At 39.5% G+C, this 16,449-nt stretch overlaps 1 protein-coding gene across 1 annotated transcript in view; it reads right to left on the bottom strand.

Annotated features, from left to right (window-relative positions):
• Nucleotides 1-16,449, bottom strand: part of MTUS1 (microtubule associated scaffold protein 1) — a 119,779-nt gene that overhangs the window by 19,495 nt on the left and 83,835 nt on the right. The window contains exons 11-12 of the mRNA XM_039699845.1: nt 14,773-15,289; nt 10,990-11,207 (exon numbers count right to left, since the gene is read on the bottom strand). Of these exons, the coding sequence (XP_039555779.1) occupies nt 10,990-11,207; nt 14,773-15,289 (735 nt within the window). The remainder of the gene's footprint in view (nt 1-10,989; nt 11,208-14,772; nt 15,290-16,449) is intronic.

Genomic DNA, 16,449 nt, shown 5'->3' with positions numbered 1-16,449 from the left:
CAATAGATGAATTTGTAAGAGTGGTCGAGCCACACCCACAGCTGGTTCTCCCCAGGGAGAACCTCACCTTTACAGCAAACTCCCCCTTTGCCCTCGGTCACTCTCACTGCAGCCTGACCACAGGCTTACATCTTAAGAGCATCCCGTCCTGGAGGCAGGGAATAGTCACTGCATGTCTGCAGAACAAATAAAGCAGTAAAATACACCATTCTTAAGAAAAACTCGAAAGAATAAGCACCCAAAGCCCAGTCATGTATTAAGGTCTGACACAAGACTAATCAAAATGAGTAATTTTTATGCTATGCACTCATTTGCAAGTTTTAGGAAATTATTATGCAGCTGTAAAGGCTGGTTAGAAGAAACTGCCAGCCCTTTACCAGAAATATTTGTATTTTTGACCTTGTATGAGAAAGATTCCCCTTTAATCACTCAATTTAAGCAGTCTTAACAATTCTTTGGACACTACACTTTGATAGGTCTATTAAGCAGCTGTGTTGCAGTTTTATATTAAGCACTTAGAGGCTTTTTACAGTGTCAGTGGGCTGAGACTGAAAACCACACCTCACCTCCACAGTAAATCCTCAGGAGAGCAGAGAGCTCAGTTATTGAAAGGACTTGCCCTGCTCTTCCCTGCTTCTCTGCTCGGAAGGGAGAGATGAGTCATCTCACTCCTGTTCAACTTCAGTGCTCCCACTATGGACACAGCATCTGATGATGAAAATGGGAATGCTACAGTGAGTTACTTGAGCTGCATCCTTGTACACTGGGACACAACCTGCTTTTTTCCAGCCCACTTTGTCAGGAAAAGATCTCAAATTCTCCCCAGTGGCTGTATCATGCCGCAGATCCTCTGGACATGCAAACATTTTTGTTTAGTGTTTCCAAATTGGATTCTTCATGGTCTACACTTTTTGTACTTGCTTTCAGTTAAAGAAATTTGATGTGAAAAGGGTATGTACGATCATTATACTAAGGACTAACGAGGGGCTAAGACTAAAAATCCAAACCAAAATCAAATAACACTGCCTTAGTAATCTTTTTCATGTTTCTTGCTGCTCCTAAGCCCTGTTGCTTTTTACTGGTAGTGTTTAACCTGTTGCCTCAGTTCATCTTGCCCATTCATAGTTTAACAAATCCAAAAAATCCAGATGGGTTTGTATCCTCACCTCCTGCTCTTGAATACCTTCAGAAAAAAGGTAAGCCTGAAATAAGAAGACCAAGTTGCTCATATGGATAAGCAGCCATCTAAAGTAGTCAGACTGACTAGCAGTTAACTTAGTACACTTTCATCTAAGTTCTGAGAGAACTGAAGCTGCAGGTATGGGGGTTTCCCCAACAAAACTTTAAAGTTTCCAAAATCTGAAATCTAAAGGCAGTAAAATACCAAAAGTACTTGAATAATCTAGTAAGGGCCTATCTTCAGTATCTAATTTAAGGACAGGTATGCATATGCTTTGGGCTGGAATATCCAGCAACCTTCCAGCTTATGCTTAGCATGATTCTAGTTGAAAAATCCATACCAGATATTGGAAGAGCAGAACCAAGTTGGCGCATACAGGATCGAGCAATTTTGGCATTGTTATCCAGATATTTTGGCATTGTTATCTTCATACCCCTTTACAGTTTCTTCTGGTACAATTTATGAATTTATGTGAGGATCAGGTAGATTATTTGGTACCTATTTTTTTCTTTTTTACATGGAATCTATTGCAGGTCGCATTTTAACCAAAACTCCCCCCTGCCATAAACACAGAAGTTGCGGAAAGAACAAGAACAGAGTTTAGGGATAAAACATTTGCCACAGGCAACATTAGAGCAGTGCACCTCTGCCATTGAATGTTACAAAAAGTTCTCAGCGTAACGAGGGAGACCTGGACATTTCTTGTTCTGAGGAAAATTAGCCAGTTAAAAAATCCTTCACATTTTCAAAACTGGACAAGTTCAGGTAGACATACGCCCCACAGCAAAGACACTTGGGAAGGTGAGGCCCAAGGTAGAAGGTTAAAGAACACAACAGCTTCAAGATGACAAAAACTACCAAGTCAGGAATGGAATAAATTATGAAGTTTGTCATTGTTTGTTTTGTTGGCAGTTATGCAGCCCAATTACAGACTTAAGAGTATTTTTCCTGGCAACTAGCTGTTTTTGCTACAGCCTGAGATTCAAACAGACCAGCCTAGGGTCATTTTAGATACAAACAAGAGTGAGGATGTATCACTGTCTGAACAGTTTCCATTGCTCTGCTTTGAAAGCAGGAAGCTCTACAAAAGTCCACATTCCAGATGAGCAAGAGGGATATTTGTACCAAGCACACAAACAAACAGCCTTCCTGGCTACATACCTATATCAAATCTTCACATAAGACAGACCCAAGTTACCTCCAAGACATCAGGTTCTGAGCCACTTGGGCATTCCTCAAGTATGCCACAGCATCTTTGCAGACCACAAATACAAGAGCATGAAGTTTTACAGCAAACTGGCAACTTTGTATTTCCTTGAGAGGATATGCAACTAGCCAGACTAACCATTCCAGGTTTCCCAGCACACTCCTGCTCCTGGCCAGGTGGGGTGATATTGGAATGGGAGCCCCATGCTCTCTCTGCCTGCAAATCAAGGCTTTGAGAGCCACAGATAGGCTGTGCCTGGTCAAAAAGTCCTAATCACCTTTTGTAAGTTTTTCCTCAATGTTGAAGCTGCAAGTCCTTCAACAGTTACTCAACATAAAAAAAAGCAAATCAGGGCAGAAAACGGGTTTTAAGTATGTGTGTCCAAATAAGCTAACATTGCCCAATCTGGTAGTAATTATCCAAACATTACAGTTCACGTTTTAAACAAGCAGATTCCTTTGGGAAACAAAATATGTACTCTTTTGGAGCTGTACTAAAGAAAGAAAAATTCAAAAGAACCAGTAATGAAAAGTTCACATTTGCAAACCAAACTACAATAATTTGCTTTTTAAATTTCAAGCAGCTATACCACACTGATATCTATGTGATAAGCCACCTGCCACAGTTGCCTAGTCTACCCCAGTAACAGATTCAGAAGAAGCATTATAGATTGCTCCAACCAAAAACTGCAAAGCACTGGTACGTTGCGAAGGAAGAGACAACTCACTTTGAGGCCATGAAATACCCCGGGGAATCAGGCCATGTTGTGGGAATCTTCCCATGACACAAATGGAGCAGCCATCCTGGAATGTTCATCTCAGTGCTGGGATGCAAGGTGGTCCCTGCCCAGGGAAGGTGGAGAAGGGCTCTGACAATGCCAGTACCGAGCCCCTGCAGTGTGCAGACAGGACGGGCAGCTCCAGACTCAGGCAGAGCACAGCAACTGAGCCTCTCACTGGTGTGACTGGCAGGTGGGAACATCTCTGACTGGGAAGGCTGTCATCAGCCTTCTAGTTTCCATCAGCAATAAACAAGTAATTTCAAGACTTAGAACTTAAAGGAGTAGAAAATTAAGTGTTAAATATAAAAGCATCTCAATGCTCTTTTCAAAAAGCATTTTATTATAACAGACTAAATAAAATTTGTTCAGAGTGCATAAAACAAATTAATCAATGCAAAGAACAGAAGTACTTAGATATGTTTTACTATCATACACAGGGCCAAATTAATTCTATTCTTGGAAAGAAGAGTCTGGTTTTTGTAAGCCATTTAGTGTCAAACCAAACCACAAGCACTTACTCCTAAAATTAAACTTAGAGACAAATGCTGAGCATTTAAAAAACTTAGTAAATTTGCAAGCACTTCTGTAATATGTACGGTTACACCCTACTGGAGAGATGCTGAGGTTGTATGGAAAAAATCATAATTTAAATATTTTTTAATACTGGTACAGTCTCAGTTGTCAACAGGATGTCTTTCTCATCCAAGAAGATATTCCTCTCGGGTATGAAGCATTAGAAATTTATGTCTACTCCATCCTTGTGCTGCTCCAGTCATAAAAACATGATCACCACCATTAGCTGTAGTGTAGAAATTGAGTCACATCTTTGCATAAACTCGAGTCACTCATGTGTCATCAGCTACAGCCTGGAGGTAATTAGGAAGGGACAACAAAAGGGCCATTCATATCCGCTTTGAAGTATGACATTTGACTTGAGGATTTTGGTCCTTATACCACAGTATTTCTACCTGTCCCTGTTCCTTCTTTCCTAGGAAAATCCAGTCCTCTAAGTAAGTCTTCTCATTAGATATTAACAATTTTAGAAATTGATTTCTTATAAACTCACCTACTCTGTACCTCACTTAACACCGCCCTGCAGAGTCAGTTCCTTTGCATCACTCAATGCAAAAGCAAGCTAAAGACATGAGCCAAGGAAGCAGTACAACAAACAGGATTTACACTCTGCTCCATGCATATTTTTGAAAGGAGCAGCAGATTATTACTGTGATAAAATAGAAATGTCATTAACCATCTCAAATCAATAAATATACAGTGAAGTGAATACTTCTGATTTACTCTTGGCCTCATTTGTGTTATGCACTGCCTTCTTACCACATGAAATATGCCATCAGTTTTCACCTTGACATACTTCAAGCAGAATTCAGCCTCAGAATACAGCATTTACATGATTAGCTGATAGAGATTTACTGTGATTTCTAATATTTTACTTCTTTTATCTACTAGGTACATCTATGGAGAATCAGATGGTTTTCCCTGATGTTTAGTGTATGAAACACTAAAGCAGAAAACACTACAGCAGAGAACCAGCCAAACAGGATTCCTATGAGTCACTATGTATTTAACACATTTACTTGCGGGCTCTTTATGCTTTTGCAAGCTTTACATAGGATCTTAGGCTGGCAGTGATCTTTGTTTTCCAGTTTAGAAGTCATGCCCACCTTCATGCAATAGCTCTGCAAAGATAGGTCCAGATGTAATAATATGGGCTATTTAATTTTACTTCTCTATAACAGACTGTTTGCTACTTTACAGTTTCTGAATGCTAACATTAGTTCTTAATTCTCACACAGAATGACTCCTTCCTTCCCTGTAGAAACTCCAATCTCATAAAAACTAAGTTTACCTCATCTAAGTGATTACTTATTTCTCAGCATTTTGTTACAGCTTTCTGTCTCAGTCCAATGCATCTGAATGACACAGTAGCCACCAGATACCTTATAACTTTGACAAGTTATACTGTCACTATTTTTGTCACAACTATAAAACTGTTATTACCATTATAAAGTTATTCAAAATGTTGTAATAAGAGCCTATGCTTGAGCATAATATGCACTATTAATTTAATTTTTAAGACTGTTTAGATTTTCACCTGAAAAGGCAGTACAAATCAAGAACGAAACAAGACTGAAACATGTTGCTTTCTTTCTTCTACTAACTATTCCCTTAAATTTTGCAATAGGTATTCTATTTTGTTCCTGTCATTACTTCTTCAGCTTCTTGAAAAAAAAATTACAAGAAATAACAAGGTAGTCATGAAAATCAGGTTCTTTGTGGAAAGCAGCACTTGTTGCCTGAAACATGAAGTTTGTTTCAGTCAAAGGTGTTTTTTTCCAAGACACCTTTTTCTAGGAGTAGCTACAGCACAGGACTCCCAGTTCTCTTCAGCTGTAACCCATTCTGAATACTCAGGTGTACCATTTACATTGCTTAACTGACGCATCTTCTAAAAGGTTATTTCCATCAGAGCCTAGTTTCAGAGTAATTAACGGATTAAAATGTTTTTTTTCTGGATGTTAGAGCTCACAAATTTTCAATCTGTTGCCAAAACATTCTTGTTCATTCATACCATGTTTTATAGAGACATTGAGAATCATCTGAAACTTCCTTTCTTTCCAACTGCTACCCATCAGAAACAGGCTTCCAGAGCCTAGGTCTTCTCTACAGGGGGAAACTACTGCAGTGTTACTCAAATACTCTGGTACAAAACAGAAAATACCTGCATTCCTCAAAATCAGGATATTACATTTTGACTTCTAACTGATTTTTCTTTTTTTTTTTTCAAAGTAAGCACAAAAATTATCTCAGTCACATATCCTTATTTTCTCTTGTAAAAAGTTATGTCCATATTTTGGGAAGCCAGATAAAACTGGTATGAAAATTCTAAAGAAAACTGGCCAAGTTTGATGTTAACTTGCAGAAAATCAAAACTAAAAGTTTTCCTCAAAGACAGCTGCTCTAAACAACAGGACATATAGGTCAAAAGATGACTGCTCCAAAACTCTTGGGGTTTAGTGATGCAATGTGTACTTCTGCCCTTAACCTAGATATGCACTTCTCATTTGATAAATATAAACATTTTCTGCTGAACTTCCACAAAGGGCAGGACAAACATTTCTGATAGATGTGCTCATGTATTCCGAAATGGAAAAAAACAATTTTAAACTGCTAAGTTCCCAAGGAAACGAGTATCTTGACTCTTACAATCATGCACATGTCAGGAAGTGCCAGTTATAACAGGTCATATACTAATGGTTAATTTCTATTTCCACCTAGAAATGCTGAAGCCTGCTCAGTCACACCATTTCTAGCATATTCCTCATGTTGTTTCCTGTGTCACAACCACAATTAGTGTTACCCACTGCCAAAGCTCTATATCCTCTCAAATGGCTTTTTCCTCTATTAAGGAAACTTCTTAAAGATGGCACCACAACATTCCCGAGTAAAGTCTGACCAGTAAATAGCAGCATTCCCATGACCACAACACGAAAAGCACAACAGTGAAACTGAGTTCCTTTTCATCTCTATAGTACCCTGTTTCACAGATACAAATTTGAAGCCCATTTCCATATCAGAATCTGGAGAGAATTACTGAGATGCTTAATTTGGATTAATTTATTAAACTATAAAACTAAAAATGGATATTCATAACTAAACATCTTATCATATAAATATTTTTAACAGTTTATGTAGTAGTTCTGAATGTAGCAGTTTATGCATTCAATGAGAAAATGAAATATCTATCAATTTACACTTTGAACAAAGACGTTCTAATTACATATTACCTTTTCCTTTGACAGCTAAATCTGCCTTAGACAAATTTGAACCTAGATTTAAAACCAAGCTAGTACCACACTGCTAAAACAATCACCCTCCATCCCCAAAGACATAAGAGTTTATACACAGCAGAGAGCTGGAGGTTAGAACAGCTTCAGGGTCCACACAGCCTTGGGGGGCAGCCCTGAGGCAGGGGAAGGGGCTGAACAGCTCTCAGGAGGCAGGAAGCAGAGGCTCAGGCAGGAGCTGCCACAGCCCCAGCCTCATCAGCTGGTGATGTACTGGGATTTTTTGCTTCCCAAAGGAGCAGCTGGCTACTAGCCACAGCTGCAGACCTCTCAGGCACACATTCTCACCCCACCCCAGCACTGGCAGTTCTTCACTTCCACTCCTTCCCACTGTGAACCACTGCATGGGGACATACCCAAAACACTTTCGACATGGACAGACCTGTGAAACTAGATCCATAGTAATTTTTTTTACTGGCTTCTCAAAGAAGCCCAAGCATACACAAGGGCTAGGGAAGAGAGGCAAGACTGGCATCCCCAACCTGACTTATCACAGGCATGCTAACCACGTATTTAAAGCATCTCTGAACATATCACTTACTGAAGGGACAATAAATTCAAAATTAATACTAGTGGAAGTTAAAAGATAACTCAAGTGCAGTAGTGCAGATTTCAGAGCTCAGTGCAGTTGAAGGTTAATGGAAAACTGCTTTCCTTGGCACTTCATGTGCTTATTGTAAATGGCCAATTTCACCATTTCCTCTGTACTGCCACTTTTCATTTCTTGTTTGAACTTAAAAAACAGGAAAGTAGTCACGAAGTAACAGGAATTACCAGGGGATCAGGGGAAGCGCAGTACTCTAGAAAGACTCAACTTGCTTTTGTGATTAGTGTGCAGTTTAACCTGTGTTCCTATCAGTGCCAGCACACACACAGCTGTCCAACAATGGAAAAACTCCGTGTTCTCATCAGCCACACTTTTCATTGCCATCAAATATTCTGGATGCCAAGAGGTTTTCCATCTAGCATTAACCCAGTGCAATAATATCTCCTGTGAGGTAGAAATCAGACTTTTAGGATTTTTTAACTCAGAAGAGCCTTGGCAAATGTAGCTAAGCATAGACACCCTCCCCACCCTCCCTAAAGAAACACCAACAGATCAAGTGGGAAGGTTTTATCATCAGAAACAGCTGTTACTATTGACAGCTCCAAGGTAACTCTTGCAACAAACAGGTTTGAGTTCAGGGTTTTTTCAGAGATTCCTGCTCAGCTAGAAACATCAGAGCAGCATTGCTCAATCTCATTTAACCCTTTGACAGAGCCGCTCAACCTCACTCCAATGGGCTAGCTGCAGTTTTGACAGAAGTCATTGCCAGCAAGTCCCAATTTTGTTTGCAGCTATCTTCCATTTCAAATGAGCTCATAAGAAACAACTTTAATCTTTTGCGCAGAAGCACACTTAGAGCCCTTGGAGCTCTTGGGGGAAGAAAAGAAAAAAAACAGCATGACAGTAAAACCAAACAAATCTAACAGCCAAATCATATCATCACTTCAGCTTTGGAAGTAAAGCTGAGGAGATGCTGCAGCAGATTTTGCCAAGAGGCTCACGCTGGACTGCCCAGCCTTGAAGTGACCCAAGTGCTCACTCCAGTACTTTACTCGATTTGGCCAGGCAGCCTTCACCCCATCTCACCCTCACATTGGCTCTGACCAAAAGTTAGGACAATCCACGTCACCACCTGGCAAAGAAATGCTCCTTTATTATGCTGGTTTAGCTTTCTGATAGTGGTGGGCTGAATTTGCTTTCTGTAGAGACAGAGCAGCACCAGAGGAGCCAGAGCAAGCTGTTTCTTAGGCTGCATCATGTCACTTCACACTTGCTCCAGTGGGAAGAATGGAAGCATAGCTTTGTTCCTCGTGTAATCAGCTAAGCATGGTTTTTAATTTTTTTTTTTAAAAGACAGAGAAGCTGAGGCTACTTTCAGTTGGCTCTGCAGTAGTTAACCTATGAAAACCTACCTCATGAGTTAAAACCTAACTTGAAGTTTTTCCCTGAGTTTATCCAGAGTTTGAAAACTACATCAAAGGGTTCCCCAAATGACACTTCAGGCAAATAATCGTATGGGCAGCTAAGACTGTGAGCTATACCAGACTCCACCCCTCACCATAAAGGAAAAAACTCAAACCAACAAACAAAATTAAAACTACTCTTCACAGTGTTCCCTTGAACAGTGAAATCCTTCAGGATGTTTCCCTCAGCTTACTAACAAGTAGTGCTGAAGTATTCCTTACAGCACCATGGCAGAGGAGTCCTTCTCATCCCTGTGGTACTTCCACAAGAGTAAGGCAATGAGTCTTCAGCATTTGTCTTACCCCAAGAAAGGAGAGAGCAATCTCAAAATCAATAACTATATGAAAATACATCAGTGTGTCATATCTACAGTGTGTCATGTGCTCAAACTTAACTGTCCAAGAATACTAATTTTATATAATTTGACAGATATTTTTTCTTTCCATCTGCAAAAGACTAACAAAGAGGAATAAGGAGCAAAATCACTAGTTTCTTCCATGCAGTTCTCTCTTCACTACTTGAAAATCACTTTTTCCTTGATTAAACCCCTGAATAGTCTTTAAAAAACCCCACATTTAGGCTAAAGCAACCTGTAAAATAGCCTAGAAGAAGCAAATTAGTATGATGGGATTCTTCTTGCTAAACATGACATTTATAAAGCATTTGTGAGTTTTAAAATGTTGCAACAAAAATATTGGAGAGAAGAAACTAGGCCAAGACATTAATTGCAAGAGTTACTGAAAAAAATCATTGTGCTTATTTTACCATGATAAGAAGATTGTGCAGAAGTTTAGCGGGGAGAATTTCACTTACAATTTCACAATGTCATGTTAGATGAGAAAATCCTGTATCAAATTGCTTTGAAGATCTCAAAAAATTTCGCAATGTCATGTTAGATGAGAGGCATCCAAAAATCCTGTATCAAATTGCTTTGAAGATCTCAAACTAGTTCCTTAGGCAGAGAAAGGTGTTTCAACAAAGAGTTTAAAAAAACTCAACCAAACCAATCCCAGAAAACTGGCTAAGAGCCACTGCTCTTAGAGTTGAACCAGACTAGGAGATAAATGCAGTATTTTTAGATTAAAGGAAAGCAAGCAGATATTATCCCATGAGAAAGTATTCTGGCAGAAATGTAACAGACAATTTAGTGCTTTTTTGTATACAGACTGTAAAATCACCACATAGCAGAGGAGTTGAAAGGAAATTGATACCAATCTTAAAACAACATTAGTTATAAATGCAGAAATGGATATTAAAACCTGTATCAGCTGTGCAGTATAAATCCATAACTGTTATAATTTCCTTGACTTCACATTTTTTCTTTTCTCAAAAGTTTTCAAAGCAGACCAACAGTTTCTAGTGTAGTATCAAACTGATTAAGTAATTACATATTCCAAACAGATTAGAAAAATTACGAATAAGCCACATCTAATTAATTCCACTCTATAATTCCAGATAAAATTACTAATAAAAATACAGAAATGTAAGACCCCATCAACAATGCAGGATTCAATAAATAAAACTGTAACAACTCAGACTTTATTCTGAGTAGCTCAAAATCATATCCACCCCTTAAATACTCTTCCATCCAATATCAGATAACAAAGCAAGGCCATGAAGATTATCTGTTGAAACTACTCTTTCCTACAGAGGCAGAACTTGAAGTACATACTTGAAAGCTACTCAGCCCTGAAAGACTCTCTGACTACAAACATTTAAAAACTCTTTTAAAGAGCATGTGAAGCATGCAGAGGCCACAAAGCCCAGTGTCATTGGTCTGATTCTTTTTCTAGCCAACTAATGCTAGAAGTATAACTTCCACAGGAAAACAGAAACCACTGGAATGGAAACACAAAATTTAGTATCAGTATGTTAATATTTTCTGAAGCCCTTACTGAGAAGAGTTCAAACAATTAAAGCCAAAATTGATGAGCTGTAAGTGTTTACCTCAGACTGCAGGTGCTGGATGACAACTGTTAATGCTTCAAACTTCTGGTTACTGGATGTCAGGAATTTTTTCAGCTGCAGGATGATTCCACTTTGGGTCTCACATTTTGTTTTGTACTGTATCAACTCGGCTGCTTTAGTGCCAGGTGAACGTGCATCTGTGGAAGCTTGAGTCCGTACGCATGAGCTCTTGGCACTCCGCTGCTTGCCCTTGTCAACTAAGAAAGCAACAACAATGAATCAATATGCATTTCATGCTGAAATCTCACCACAATGTAAAGGACAGGTGCAAAAGAAAGTAGTTATAAATTCCTACAAACACTTGCTGAAATACTAACTAGGAGAAAGGGTTATTTCAGTAGCATTGCAGAGCAGGTACTATCAATTTGTTAATTCCTAACACCATAACCTTGGATACCATGTTCTGTACTTCATCCTCACCTTCATGTGTTCTGTGGCATACTTTTCAACATACTCTTCACACTGGGCTTTGGAAAAATACTTTTATAAAATGCAAGACATCTGTCCAGCTATCTATTCAGTAACTTATTTCTAACACAAGAGTGGTCCTCTCTTGTGTGCAACACAGAATTCATATTTCCTGCACTCTAACGTACTGCTGAAGACAAAACCATTTTCTCTACATTTCCCTTGTTATTCTTCTTCCTTTTAAAATTTTAATTGCAAAAACTCCCCTCCCTGCAGCTGAGGCCTGAGCTTTATTAACTAGAAGTCTTGCAGCATTTCTTAGTGCTAGCAATTTTCAGTCACAAGGATAAGACTTTAAGAAAGCTCTAAAATGTAATAGATTTCAGTATATATTCACAGTCCTGAAATTACACTATTGATTTAATATTCTTAGTTTTGTGGCAACCTCGATGCTTTCACAGTACACAATCACCTCACATCAGAGGAAAACAGATTACATAAATCAGCACTTGACTCATAAACACTGTATTTTCAGGTTTCTCTGCTGCCTTCAGACTGGAATGGGAGTACAGTACTGTTGTGCATATAGGGCCAGTCTTCCCCCCTTGATCACAAAGGGAATGAGCAAACAGTTTTGCAATGAAAGGCTGATGCAATAGATAAATAACCCTTGGCAATTTAATGAAGACATCTAAGCAGATTACTTTGTACAGTTTTAACTTAACAAGATTTCTTCATGATAGAGTGAAAAAACCTGAGAGGTGAGATCTGGATAAAAGAAAGATAGGAACATGCAGAAAAAAAAAACAGGTAACAAACTAAGCAACAAGACTCAATCTTTTCTGAATCTCAAGCACCTGGTTTGAAGATTGTCAAATGACCCTAGAATCATCCCAGCAGTGTAAGGTTCAATCTCACAACTGGAGAAAGTATTAAGAACAAAAGCTTTGATTCTCAGTTACTGTTAGTCTGACTGACATATTGTATTAATACATCAGCCTTCCACAGCCTGCATTTGTTTTTAAAGTCCTTGAAAATGGTTTTCCTGTTCAAAATACTAAGGTCCTCTATGCTATCCTTACTGAGCCTGGTATAAAGTGCCTCGCAAGCCTATTAATTTTCCAGATAAATCCACTCTGGGCAAGAATTTATACATATTGTGCTTTATAATGTTCAAATGCCATTGTATTCTTGGAGATTTCCCTACACTTCTGCTCAGAGATGCAGACTGTTAAAGACTGTTAAAATTAGAAACATACCATTGTGCAGTTTAATATTAGAGCTATTAAAAGGTGTACCAACCCAAATCAAAATATAAATTTGTAGGACAAAAGAATCGAGCTTGGCTGCCAGTTCCAGTTATTTTTACCACTATTTAACTAACATGACCACTTCTTTTCTCACTGTGTAACAACGTCTTTTAAGTAGACACTTTTACACAAATGCCTGTTCACATCTGAGAGCAACCATGTCAAAATTTCCAGCAATCTTATGGACGATATTGTGTGTAGAAAATTACTGGTTACCTTCTGAAGCTCCTTCAAAAATCACAACAAATAATAATCAAGGTGGGGGGAAGAGCAGGGACGAGAGAATAAACATGTAGAAGTCAGTTCTTCCCTTCCCTACCGCCTTACATACTCCTACTCTCCCATATATTCCACCTCCCTTCCTGAATTCTTCACTTATGACAAATAGAGAACTAGAGCATTATCCTTGATGTAAGAGTATAAGGTAAATTCACTGATACAGATGCTAGTATCATAATTTAATTAAACATTTGAAATCAGTTTTACAACCATCCCTAGGACACTGACAGAGCTGTGTTAAATCTGAACAATTGCAGACAATTTTTACGCTAGGGAAAAATTACATCACACAGTTAGTTACCTAATGAAGAAGTTTCATTTAAATACAGTGATACAACAGCTAACCACAAATGACAAAAGGCTCCAAATATCTATTGTTTCCAGTTCAGCCAGCCCTTATCACATTGCCAGTTTCATACCACTGCTTTTATCCTGCTGCCCAGACCACCAAGTATTTTCCAAGAAGCTCATTCAAACATCTAACCAAGCCAGCCCCTGATACTACACTAAAAAAAGCTGAACAAAAAACATGCATGAAGTGAAACTCAGTGACATTCCTGTTGGCAATTTTATCATAGACGTGTGCTATACACAGCCACTTCAAATGCTGAAAAGCATGAGCCCTCTGTAGCATGAACTGCCTCTACAGATTAACACCACTGACACTACGATGTTTATTTATGGCCTACGTACCTCTGGGCAATGACAGATCGTTTCCAGATTTGTATAGAAGGCATGCTGTGGTGTCAAAACAAAAGCCATGCTTTCATTAAGACAAAAGCATCATGAGTCTGATTACTGACACCACCACATCAATGGCAGAGTCTAATTTAAAGATGGTATTGGTCAACAGCCCAAGCCCTTCTCACTTGGGCCTGGTCACCTGCCACGTCTATACAGTCAGACTTGTAACACAGAACAATTTCCTCCTTTAAATCAGGTTCTAGACACCTCTCCAGCAGGCTCAAAACCCCTTTACCCAATGGAAAGATTGGTAGTTGGAAAGCTTGGTTTTAGAAGACAGAAAATCAGATTTTCAAGTACTGCATGTAGTACAGTAACTGGACAGAATCGCCATCCAAAGTCCTATCCTTCACCAGTAAAGAAAAAAACAATAGCAGTGATTTTGCAAAGACTAAGCCTTTTGATGATTGAATCATTCACTGAAGATATGATCTGGATCTTGGAAAAGGTCCAGAAATCCTCTCACTCCCACAACAGCCATTATACGGATGGCACAGCAGTCTCCAGTTCACTGGGGAGAGCATTAGACCCCACTCCAAGCTTCTCCATGAAGCAAACTGCTTCTCATGCATAGCATCTCTAGTTAACAGCCATTCAGAGGCAAGAAATACACAACTGTCAGTACATAGGGTGTGTTCCATAAAGTTACATTTAGATGCTGGGGTTCTGCCCAGTACTTGGCACAGTATTTGTCTGGCTGGCTACCTCAGAGCTTGCATTGTGCTACTGGTTTCCTGAGCTTCCTATCTTGTGCATTGTTGCTGGAGTACCAGAAAAATCTCTAACACACTTTTTTGAATTGCAGAAACAAATCAAAGCCTTCCTTTGCATATCATGTACTAGGAAGCTATATGTAGTAGTATTAGTATCTACACTAACTACAAATTATTTTAAGCAAGACATTCAATTTCTAAAAACAATTACATTTCTTAAAAGCATCCAAGATAAACAAATTTCTTGACAAGCACAAATAGAAATAACCTCACTTCTCTCCCCACACTTACAGTCACAATTGTCTTACCCCCAAGCACCTTCTTTTCATATTCATCATCCAAACTGTTAACTTCCACAGGTCTTTCAAAACCCATATGCGTCTGGTGTAAGCATTTTTCAAAGAAAAATCCTTGCTCAACATTTTCTCTCGTGGGAAGATGCAGGCTAGTAAAAACTTTCTGCCTCTCCTCCATTTTCTGGAAAGCCTTGTCTACACATGTTAAATTGGTGCTCACTTCTTTGATCAGTAACACCAGATCAGCCTGAGTATTTAATCGAGCTTCCATTTCTTCTCTTACTCGCTGGATTTCCTCAAGCACAGCTCTTATATCCAAGTGACTGGACTTCACCTCTGCTTTGAGATCTTCTTTCACCTGTTGCTGGCTCCTCTGCAATGCTAACACAGTTCTGATTTCCTTCTGAGACATTTCCACATCATGCTTTAGTGCCTTCTGCCCAGCCTGCATTGCCTCCTGGCTAGCTTTCACTTCTGCCAACAGAGCAGCGATGCACTCCATCCCGATCCCACGGGAGTCGCAGGACCTCTTCCAGTGTCACAGCTTCCACACAGTCAGGGACATCTGTGAGCCAGTATCAGATTTCCCCTGATGGCAAGTGAGCAAGCACACAGCCCTTGGTATGGTGTCCTACCACAATTTACAGCACCCTGCAGTGAAGGCACTTGGTAAAAGTCTCGTACAAGGTGAGCCAAAGGTACTACATGAAAGACTTCAACAGGCAGGGCTGTAGTCAGAGCTCCTTCTCAGTACTCAGCCAGAGCACTAATCAGTTTAATTGGCAGATTATGCCACACCTGAATTTTTTAAAATCTTTCGCTGACATCATTGTACGTGGGACGTCACCCCGAAAGCCACTCCCAACAGTCACTTGATCTGTGCATCAATCAAAGTACGGCTGGGCATCAGTAACCAGGTTTGTTGCAATGCAGCCAAACACTCTGTGAGAACGCACTGGCCCTTCCTTTACGACACAAAGGCTCAAAGGAAGCCTGAAGTGCCTGCAGGAGCTGAAAGCCAAGCAGTTCAACAGTGTGTATTTATTTCAATTGTATATTCAACAAGGTGATTATGCACCTATCCTGCTAATGTGAGGTTCAGGTGTACATCTGTGGACACGTTTGATAATACCCCACTCTCACTGAGCGCTCCCCTTATTCACACAGCAAGCAACACCCTTCTGGCAATCTCTGGAAGAACACAGTTCCTGAGGAAACCCGCTAATCCACAAACAATAAAGGCTTATCACAGCAATATGGGGAAAATTACTAATGAGATATTTTTGCCATGTTAAGGAGGCCAAGCCTTTTAGCTACCAGGTCTGAGTGTTAACTTTTCTCTGGAAAAGCTAAGGCTTCTTATTTTTAAGCATGAAACTCTTAATAAGTCTAGGCTCCATGTGAAAACAGATAGATTAATGGCACCAGGCTGTTGCCTGTTGGCTGTTATACAGCAGTTTAATTAAGCTGGATTCAATTTGGAAAAAATTACCAATACCTTGTAGGTCTTGGTCTACAGAAGGGGTCAGTCTCTGCTTTCAAAGAGGCGAGAAAGTACTCAGTACAACACCTAGTAGAACAGAACCCAGACCACACAAGCTGGAGCTCAGGAGAACTTATACACCACACTTTTGGCCCTGTCGTGACTCCAGGGTGCTTTAAGAGGCAGTGGTGATCCCAGAGCACAAA

The sequence above is a fragment of the Passer montanus genome, unplaced genomic scaffold (assembly GCF_014805655.1).
Source record: "Passer montanus isolate IOZ18808 unplaced genomic scaffold, ASM1480565v1 scaffold14, whole genome shotgun sequence".
Taxonomy (NCBI): Eukaryota; Metazoa; Chordata; class Aves; order Passeriformes; family Passeridae; genus Passer; species Passer montanus.
This window is presented reverse-complemented; position numbering and strand designations above follow the sequence as displayed.